A 9,387-nucleotide genomic window follows, 5' to 3' on the forward strand; every position below is an offset into this window, starting at 1 on the left:
CTTGGAAGCATGGAGTCCTAACCACTGGACCAACCAGGAAAGTCTAATGTGTCTCTGTTTTGTAATGATTATTGGCTTATGGATTCTGGCTTAATGCAATTTTTAAAATATCTTATTTCAAAATATATTTAAAGTTACTGATTTTTTTAAGTTGTCATTCCTGTTAGGGTATCTGGTGGGGAAGCAAAATAGAAGAGCATTACATATAAAACAGATTAATAAGAACCTAATTTGTAGCACAAGGAACTCAATGCTCTGTGCTGACCTACAGGAGAATAGAGTCTAACCAACAGTGGATATATATAAATGTATAACCGACGTACTTTACTGTAAGCAGGAGCTAACACAATGTTGGAAATCAACTCTACTCCACTCAAAATTAAAGAAGTGGGGGCATTACAGCTCCTGCTAGTTAGAAGAAAGGAATTGCTTAATAAAGAGATAGCTCTTAAGAAAAAGAGAGAGAGATGAGATGGCTCTTGGGAATTCCCTGATGGTCCAGTGGTTAGGACTTGGTGCTTTCACTGTTGAGGGCCTGGATGTGACCCCCAGTCAGGGGATGGAATTCCACAGGCCATGCAGCAGAGCCAAAGAAGAAAAGAAAGAGAAATGCTCTTGAGTGTGCATAAATCCCAGAAAATGGTCAAATTGGAAATAGTCTAAGGTTTGAGGACTCAAGGTCCATGTGGACAGACTCAGTTGGGACAGGCTGGCTAAAGGAGTTGGGAACTGAACTGGCCTTTCAGAGGAGTTAGAGTTCGGCCAGGCTTTGCAACCCAGGAGGCCAGGCTGCAGGCAGCACAATGGGGTGTCCGCCCAGGGCATTGACGGGAACAGAGGAACCTTTGGGGGAGTGAGATGTTGACTGAATACAGGAAAGCAGAACCCAACTGTGGAGAGCTTTTAAATCTACAAAAGTTTAGTTTAGTTTTGTTCTCAAGTAGAGTGATTAGAATTTTGAGCAAAGGTGTATTGTGTCTAAGGCTGTTTTAATTTTGAAAAATCAATCAGATGATCTTGGGGAAAATGGCTCAAAGCAAGACACTGGAAGAACCAGGTCCAGCTGACAGCAGCTGGACCCAGAAGAGAGGATGTGAAGGGGAGGAAGAAGTGAAGTTGATCCAGGGGCTTCCCTCATGGTCCGGTGGTTAAGAATCTGCCTGCCAATGCGGGGGACACAGGTTCTATCCCTGGTCGGCAAAGATCCCACATGCGGCGGGGCGGCTGAGCCTGAAGCCCGTGTCCTACAACCACGGAAGGCCGCGTGCATCTCGAGCCTGTGCTCTGCCACAAGAAAGGCCTGAGTGAGACGCTCATGCCCCGCAGCTAGAGAGGAGCCCCGCTTCCCCCAACCAGAGAGCCCGCATGCGGCAATGAAGACAGACCCATGCAGCCAAAGTTATAAATAAATTTAAAGGGGGAAAAAACAAACAAATTTGGGTTGATCCAACCCAAATCTAGTCTGGTGCCCTAGTGCCTTTGGCTGATCTGGCAGCACAGGCTGGAGAACCCTAACTCTGATCCTCCACTCCCAGGGCACATATCCTAGGACCTGCCACTTCCTTTAAAACTTCATCAGGGTATTTTCTGTATAAATAGAAGAGCATACATTTGTCAACTATATTTTAAATTTTTATTGAAATACAGTTGCTTTACTGCCCACTTTATTTTTTTTTCCAATTATTTTTATTAGTTGGAGGCTAATTACTTTACAATATTGTAGTGGTTTTTGCCATACTGCCCACTTTAAACTGCTGTCTTGATATGTCATTTATTCCTTCTTAGCAAACATAAAAATTACTGTATATTTTAAGATATTTTTAAAGAGAAAAATTTAAGTGATTCTTAACATATGTGAAATTTTTACATATACACCAGATTATTTTATACAGTGGGTATTTTTGTGATGACCTACGTTTCAATTTGGAACCCTGTTTTTCATTTCAGGTTCCTGGGTCATTTATATGCTGCAGAAGCCCTCATCTCTCTGGACAGAATCTCTGATGCTATTACTCACTTGAACCCGGAGAATGTCACTGATGTCTCCTTAGGGGTCTCTTCAAACGAGCAGGACCAAGGTTAAGGAAGACGTGTTCGATCAGAACTCTTCACCATTTCCACTGCCTTTCTGTTGTAACTCAGGATGTATAGAAATTTAAGGGCACGGTTGTGAAGGGAAGGGAGTTTTAGGTCGGCAGTCTGTAGTTTCGGCTGTTCTTACTATGTACTAATTGCTAAATTCTAACTTTTGAAACGCTGATGGTGTTAGAGAGATTCATTTTTTTGTTTGTTTTTTAATTATTTATTTGGTTGTTTGGAGCCTTAGTTGGAGCATACAAACTCAGTTGCAGCATGTAGGATCTAGTTCTCTGGGGATTGAACCTGGGCCCCCTCCTTTGGGAGTGTGGACTCTTAACCACTGGACCACTGAGGAAGTCCAGAACAATTTGTTTTGATTCTTATACTGTGTTTTTCTCTGTGGAGGGATTCCACAATCCCGGGGGGGAGTAAAAACACATTCAAAAGTCAGTTTTAAATCATGGCTAAATTTTTGAGGGAGCAAGACTAGAATTTCCTTTATTCGAGGTTATTTCTCAGATTTGTGGTGGTGGTGGGTGGGAGGTGGCATTCTTATCTTTTATTAGAATCTGTGTGCTTAGTCGCTTAGTCATGTCTGACTCTGCGACCCCATGGACTGTAGCCCGCCAGGCACCTCTGACCATGGTTTCTCCAGGGAAGAATATTGGAGTGGGCTGCCATGCCCTCCTCCAGGTCATCTTCCCAACCCAGGGATCGAACCCAAGTCTCCCACATTGCAGGCAGATTCTTTGCCATCTGAGCCACTGGTGTTATTCGAACCTCCACCACATAAAAAAGGAAATACGGTGACAGATTGCCTTAATATTAGGTTTCCATTTCATAAAGAAAATGTAAGTTTTTGGAAAATACACTTTTTGTCTGGCCCCCTCAGAGTTATCTTCGTGTCTTTGTAGGATCAGACAGAGGTGAAAATGAAGCGATGGAATCCTGTAAGTACGACATTTTGTAAAGACTTCAGTAGCCCAGACTGCTTCCCAAAGACTCGCCCTCAAGCCTCCGTGGCCTTCCTCTGTCCGCCCGAGGAGGATAGCCGGGTGTAAATCCTGGGCAGCTTCTCGGGCGGTGGAGGGGTTGCTTCCGTGCCCCTGGCCCGGCCTCTTCACGCGGGTCTGCTCTTCTCCCCAGCTGGGAAACGGGCCCCTCAGTGCTACCCTAGTTCCGTCAACTCAGCCCGGACGGTGATGCTGTTCAACCTGGGCAGCGCCTACTGCCTGAGGAGCGAGTATGACAAGGCCCGGAAGTGTCTTCACCAGGTGAGGCTTGGGGTTGCTGGGCTCTGTCATCCTGTTTGCGTCCTGACGTCTGGTCGGTTTGTTAAACGTGGGAATAGGACTCCTCCAGACATACTCTTTAAAAATTATTTACTTGGCTGTGCTGGGTCTTAGTTGCAGATGCAGAATCTTTAGTTGCAGCATGTAGGTTCTAGTTCCCTGAGCAGGGATGGAACTCAGGCCCCCTGCACCAGGAGCATGGAGTCTTAGCCACTGGACCACCAAGGAAGGCCCCAGACATATTCTTGCAAGGTACAGAACTGACTGCTGTGGGAAATGAACCTAGGCACCTAATGGAGAGTTTTCCTGAAGATTTTAATCATCAGTATTTCCAAAGATTGTTAACCACATCTGTATCAGTGCTCAGTCAAATCAGTAATGGTATTCCAAACAGTTGAACCCAAGGCAGCTGTAAACTTTGCATACTAAAACAATAACATATCTGAGACATATTTTAAGTGAAAAGAACAAATAAATGCACAGCAGTTTTTATGTAATCCTGTGTATGCATAAAGAATCTCTGGATGAATATGCCAGAAACTGCTAACACTGGCTCCAGGGGGTGACAGGAGAGGTGCTGTGTAGCTGGAGCAGTGAGATGGGAGACTGTTCCCCGGACACCTGTCTGCTTCGTAGTTTTGAATTGCGTGAATCTCTGTTCACTCAAAAAGTTAAATTACAGATACGCCTTTTTAGAAAGAAGGGTTCATGAAGTCAGTACCCAAGAAATTCTGCACACAATAAAAGTTCCTGGCACTGTGTAACTCAACTGGACTTCTGACTTCTCCCACCCAGAGGGGCCGCATCAGCAGATCTCTGGGGAACTTTTGATCAGGGCTCTTGAAGTCCCCTGCCCGTCCTTGGACCAGTCACAGGCAGGGACCCAACCTGTAGTAGGGGAATAAGTACTGCCATCGGCAGCCCCAGAGGGGTTCCACAGAACTGGAAAGGACTCATCCTCAGATGCATATTAATTCAGTACTTTCCTGGCGGTCCAGTGGTTAGGTCCACGCTTCCACAGTAGGGGGCATGAGTTCAATCCCTGGTTGGGGAACTAAGATCCTACAAGGTGCAAGGCACGGCCAAAACAAAACAAAAAACAAGCATAGGCAAGAGCTGGAAGAATCCCAAGCAGGAGAAGACCAAGAGGGAAGGAGCTCTTTCTCCTGTTAAGAACTCATTATGGGTTAGGCAAGGGAAGATAAAAATGTACTAAGAATTACATGTCTAGTTTAATTGGGAGGGATGAAGACAAAGACAGCTGAGGGCCATCTGAGCAGAACTGTAGTGTCCCAGTGAGCTCGAGTAAGTTTACTGACTCGACATTGGTAGGTTGACATTCTTTTTCTTTTTTTGGCATTACTCGGAGTTTGTATCTTAAGCTACCCATTTCTCATGGGTCTCTCTTCTGTTTTGAGTGAAGGCGGCCTCAATGATCCATCCCAAAGAGGTGCCCCCTGAAGCCATCCTGTTGGCTGTCTACCTTGAGCTACAGAATGGTGAGTGGTTCTTCTCTTGACTGTAGCCCTGCAGAGAGCCAGAGATTTTTGGTGTCTGCTCTTTCTCTTAGAAACGGAAAAGATGTTACCAATCACATTCTTCTAAACAAGGGAGTGTCTGGTATGTTGCAAATTCCCACTTCTTGCGGATTAAGTGTATATCCTTTTATCTGTGAAAATGCAGAGTAGCATAACTTCTGACAATTATAATTAATCTCTACTAATTAACCTTTCTCTCAGGCATCCAAATGACTCTTAATTGAGATCCTGAGACAGAAGGCAGTGGCTTTGGCTTGTACACCTTAGTGTTTAAAACACAGATGTCGTTAATAAGCTTTGCCGTAAGCCAGTTCCTGCTGAGGACTTTTTATTCAAGCGTAAATCCAGGTCGTGCCTCTGGGGGCATATATGACCTGGAAGAAAGGCTGTGGGCCCTACATGCGAGATGATGTGACGTAGAAGAGGAGAGCTGAATGGGAGAGATGAGGGGGGACACAAGCATGAAGAGATGTTCGTCATACCCCCTTCCTGATCGTGGAAATCCTTACAAGCCTTCCCCTCTTTTTATTGCTGAAGAAGGTGCATTTTTATGGCTTAAGAAGGCACCCAGCAGGCCTCGTCCTCCTGAAAGGCGTGGCAGGGTTAGTGCACAGTCTAGAGCCCTTTTTTAAGTTCTCAAACTGGGCTCTACCTTAAAATCGAGGCAGAGTGTTTAACAACTCTGTCCCCTCGCTCACACGCTAAATTTCTTAAATCAGAATTTCCCAGGATGGTGCAAGGGCATTGCATGATTCTAGCATATAGCAGCGGTTGCAGACCACTGCTCTTCTCCATCATCTTTTCCTCCCTTTGAGACTTGATGGGCTTACTTTGTTAGGTGGTGCTATTGTTACATGCTTTTTTTGTAATGGGAAATGTTTTTATAGGTAATACCCAGCTGGCCTTACAGATCATCAAAAGGAATCAGCTGCTCCCTGCAGTGAAAACACTCTCTGAAATGAGAAAGAAGCCAGTGTTCCAGCCTGTCCACCCGATCCAGCCCATCCAAATGCCAGCGTTCACTGTGCAGAGAAAATGATAGTTTGCTCGTGAAAAACTGTTACCTGAGACCCAGGGGAATATTTACAAGCCTTTTTAGTTGTATCACAGCAAAATGAATAAAAGACATGCTGAAGGGTGCTAGTTTTGAAGACACAATTTTGAAACAATTTTAACCCCTGATTTTTATTTTATTTTATTTTATTTTAATTTTTTTGGCTGGAAGCTTACATACAGTTAAGGATTCACAAACTCATTTTCATCTGTTTTCCATATCTTTGCTAGATTATTCATTTTAAGCCATTATGTGATATATCTGTCAAAGGCAATTAAAACACAGTCTTATCAGAACAGTCTGTTAAATACATTTTGTCTTTTTTGCAGTGGTTACGGTATGTTGGTATTCGAGATTTCATGTTAAAGTTTTTTGTTTTTTGTTTTATGTTTTAAAAATGGAAAGCACATCGTGAGCAGATGAGTAGCCTGTCCAGAAGTCGCGCAGGGCAGAAGGCGGAGGAGGCTGCCATGTCACAAGCCTTGTTGTGACTAAAGGGGCCAGAAAATGCATAGTAAGACCCATAAGCCTAGTCAGGTTGGGTTAAGAAGTGATGACTGATAGGAATTAATTATGGCTTAAAAACTACAGATGAAGACAAACCACATTCAGGGCACTGGTCATGTTCACCCTCCTGTACCCTTAGGCAGAAGCACCAGTTAGGGAGTCTGTTAGCAGGGAGTTCAAGGCTCATTGCTAGTCTCTGCAGATGCAAAGGAGAACTTAAAAGCTGCTTTCTCATAAGAGACAGGTATGTGTTGCAGGATTGACCTGGCCAGAATTTGTCGATAGGGTCAATACATTAAACTTAAAAGCAGGAAAAACAAAACACGCTACAGACTGACTTTGGAGAACCCAGGTGACCGCCCCCCAGTCAGTATCAGGCTGGGTGGATTCAGGAAAGCTGGCCGTTCAGGATCGTCCCTGCTGCCAGCATCTCTCTAGTTCCCGACTTGGAAGACCAGGTTCACTAGCTGAATCTCCGTGGTTCCTCCGTTTTCACAAATGGAGAGGGGAGCGTTAGATAAGCACATGGTTTATCAGAAACTGCATCTGAATTATTCTGTTGCTGAAATCAAACATTTTAGTTAGGGATCTACACGAACTGTGTGTGATATGACCAGACATTACCCACAAGTGACTCAGAGAAGGGGGCGAGGTTTCTCTTCCATTTGAACGTGGGATGGGCGCGCACGGGGGCTCGCCTGCTCTGTTGCTGTGTGGCAGTTATTTTCCCTGGCGGCTCCGCAGTAAAGAGTCCGCCTACCCGTGCAGGAGACGCAGGTTCCATCTCTGGCTCAGGAAGATTCCCTGAAGAAGAAAATGGCAACCCACTCCAGTATTCTTGCCTGGAGAATCCCATGGACAGAGGAGCCTGGTGGGGCTACAGTCCATAGGGTCGCAAAAGAGTCAGACATGACTTAGCAATTAGGCAAGTAGTTTTATATACAGAGTGGATTCCTTCCTGGAGGATACAGAAAACAGGTGGCCTAGCTCCCTCGGGCCTCTCGAAACCTTTTCCAAATGAGATGGGAGTTGTAGGCTGCACTCGTGTTGGTCCAAGTCTGCAGGAGCTGCTTCCCCAAGCCCCAGATCTGCAGCAGTTCTGTGGGACCCACGTGTGTGATGCAGATGGTAGCAGCTTTGCCTGTTGCTTTTGAGTCGCTCAGTCATTTCCAACTCTTTGGGACCCCGTGGACTGCTCAAACTCATGTCCATGGAGTCACTGATGCCATCCAACTATCTCATCCTCTGTCGCCCCCTTCTCCTCCTGCCCTCTATCTTTCCCAGCATCAGCGTCTTTTGCAATGAGTCAGCTTTTTGCATCAGGTGGCCAAAGGATTAGAGCCTAGCCAGGGCATTTTCCAGACAAAGCCCACACGCTTCATAAATCGCCAGCCCACCAGGTCTTGGGTAGCATGAGAGTGGTAGAAGGCCTGTAATCGAACTCAAAGGCAATACATCTTTGGAAACATCTTAAGAAATTGAAACTTTCCCCACTTGCTGATTAGTTAGAGGGAAAGCAGGAATAGCTAAGAGGCAATGAGGCCCCATGTTGCTGCTAAATAAGAATACCTTTGGCTGTCAGTAGCACAAAGTGGATCCGTGACTTAAATGAAGATAGTTTCTATCCCACTTGAGAAGGGGATCCATAGGCAGCTGGTGACCTTGGCTTTAGTGCTCAGTGATGTTCTCAGGGACTTGGCTCTGTTTTCCCACACCATCCTCCTTAGCATCCGGAGTTTTGTCCCCCAGGTCACAGGATGTTCCAACATCATATCTACACTGAAGCAAGAAGATGAAGGCAAGACTTCCCTGGTGGTCCAGTACTAAAGAATCCTCTTGCCAATGCAGGGAACACAGGTTGGATCCCTGGTCCAGGAAGATTCCAAATGCTGTGGGGCAACGAAGCCCATGCTCCACAGCAAGAGAAACCACCACAAGGAGAGCCCTGAGCTCCACAGCAAAGAGTAGCCTCCACTCACTGCAACTAGAGAGAGCCTACTCGAAGCAGCAAAGACTCAGCGCAGCCAAAAATAAAATTTGAAAAGAAGAAGGTAAAGGCAACCCTATCATGATCGGAAACCATTAGGAACAAAGTTTCCCCAGAAACCCTTAGCACACCCCAGCCTCCATCTCCTCTGTAGTTCAAATCATGTATCCATCCTTAGCTGCAGGTGCTGGTACAACCCTGCACATCTTATGAGAAGGCTGGTGAAGGGTTTTCCCAGCTGGAGCACTCTAAATCTGATGCACTGTTGTCAAATTCTGACTCCCAGCAGTCCAGCTCTCCCCTCCACAGCCACCTTCAGCAGTTCTGGGCACAGTAAAGGTAGGCTCTTCACCTCTGTGACTTGTCTTTCTGAGTCCATCAACCAGGAAGGCTTCTCCCACTCATTTTTTCCACCAGTCTGTGAACCACCATCTCTGCTAACGGAGGGGTTTCCCTAGTAGCTCAGCTGGTAAAGAATCTGGCTGCAGAAAACAATAAAATTCTGTAAAGCAATTATACTTCAATGAAAAAAAGAATCCTCCTGCAATGCAGGAGACCCCGGTTTGATTCCTGGGTCAGGAAGATCCCCTGGAGAAGGGATAGGCTACCCACTCCAGTATTCTTGGGTTTCCCTGGTGGCTCAGCTGGTAAAGAAGCTCCATATTCTGGCCAGGAGAATTCCATGTAGTCCATGGGGTTGCAAAGAGTCAGACACGACTGAGCAACTTTCACTTACTGCTAATGGAGGTGATCCTAACTGTGCTGAGAGGTTTTAGATGCCATGTCCTGGAAGCTTTCCCCTTTTTGTCTTGATCATACCTTTCTACTATGGTATATGATGTTCTGCAGTTTCACAGGTGTGGGGGCTCTCAAAGGGAGGTGTCAGAGCTGATGGGGTTGTGAATTCTGAGACAGGCCGCCTCAGCTTTT

General features: G+C 45.7%; 1 protein-coding gene across 3 annotated transcripts in view; it reads left to right on the forward strand.

Moving 5' to 3' along the window:
* Positions 1–6,259, forward strand: part of CNOT10 (CCR4-NOT transcription complex subunit 10) — a 58,245-nt gene extending 51,986 nt beyond the window's left edge. For all 3 annotated transcript variants that reach the window (XM_020905924.2, XM_070455307.1, XM_020905922.2), the window contains exons 15-19: positions 1,948–2,078; positions 2,994–3,029; positions 3,226–3,353; positions 4,795–4,870; positions 5,797–6,259. In XM_020905924.2, coding sequence (XP_020761583.1) covers positions 1,948–2,078; positions 2,994–3,029; positions 3,226–3,353; positions 4,795–4,870; positions 5,797–5,948 — 523 coding nt within the window. In that variant the 3' untranslated portion in view covers positions 5,949–6,259. The remainder of the gene's footprint in view (positions 1–1,947; positions 2,079–2,993; positions 3,030–3,225; positions 3,354–4,794; positions 4,871–5,796) is intronic.
* Positions 6,260–9,387: the final 3,128 nt, after the last annotated feature.

Source organism: Odocoileus virginianus, chromosome 26 (assembly GCF_023699985.2).
Source record: "Odocoileus virginianus isolate 20LAN1187 ecotype Illinois chromosome 26, Ovbor_1.2, whole genome shotgun sequence".
Classification (NCBI taxonomy): Eukaryota; Metazoa; Chordata; class Mammalia; order Artiodactyla; family Cervidae; genus Odocoileus; species Odocoileus virginianus.